Genomic DNA, 831 nt, shown 5'->3' on the forward strand with positions numbered 1-831 from the left:
TAACAGAAATATCGTGATTCGTGGTCTATGCTTTCCCTTCTAAGAATTAATTATGTGCATCTTTGCTTATCCTTCTGTTTATCTTTTCTTAACCCCTCTTCTGACATTATTGTACTCTTGTATTCTTTTCGTTCTCTTTCTCCCTTCCGCCCTCTGTCTCTTTCTATCTCTTTCCTATCAAGGGCAATGCTATTCCTTTATTCTGTGTCTCTGAATCCCAATTTCCTAGGGAAGCGTAAGCTCGCAAAGGAATGGAAAGGAACTTGTACAGAACGAATCGCCAACATTCGGTCCTCCGTGTAACCTAAGGCACTGGTCAGCCATAAGACCGGCCCTCTGCACTGAGCTTTCGTCCAGCCAGGTTGTACCACTCGCTCCTAACCATGGTTCTGTTGAGAAGCGTTGAAAAAGAAATGGTTAGATGCCGTACATTAAACTAAAAACAAAACAAAACAGAAGAACATTTAAGATAGATATTTCCCTTACAAGACATATAAATATGTGATGATGGCAGAGATGCATTCTGGGGCTAGAGAGACCTTACCTACGTTAGTGAGCCCTTCGGCCTGACCCCAAGCAAGAAAGGCACTGTAATCCCTCGGCACTAGAAGGTCGCTGCCTCGGCCCAGGCAGAAGGCTCGGGCATCGTTCCAGGGCAGTTTCACGGAATGGAAATACACACAGCCTACACCAGCCACTTCCGTGAAGGGAACGGTGCACGAACCTAAGTCGTTATTAATTTATTGTAAAGATTAGCTTATCATGATCTGAACAGCCTTTATGTTATCAACAGGAGAGAAAAACGATAATGGTTGTTGTCTCTTCATATAC

At 43.7% G+C, this 831-nt stretch overlaps 1 protein-coding gene across 1 annotated transcript in view; it reads right to left on the reverse strand.

Annotated features, from left to right (window-relative positions):
• Window positions 1-225: 225 nt before the first annotated feature.
• LOC147469793 (uncharacterized) overlaps window positions 226-831 on the reverse strand; it is a 1,221-nt gene continuing 615 nt past the window's right edge. Inside the window, exons 3-4 of the mRNA XM_086547145.1 lie at window positions 545-724; window positions 226-389 (exon numbers count right to left, since the gene is read on the reverse strand). Coding sequence (XP_086403271.1) covers window positions 226-389; window positions 545-724 — 344 coding nt within the window. The remainder of the gene's footprint in view (window positions 390-544; window positions 725-831) is intronic.

The sequence above is a fragment of the Penaeus japonicus genome, unplaced genomic scaffold (genome assembly GCF_977035675.1).
Source record: "Penaeus japonicus unplaced genomic scaffold, GWHDUDI00000001_assembly GWHDUDI00000019, whole genome shotgun sequence".
In the NCBI taxonomy this organism is placed as follows: domain Eukaryota; kingdom Metazoa; phylum Arthropoda; class Malacostraca; order Decapoda; family Penaeidae; genus Penaeus; species Penaeus japonicus.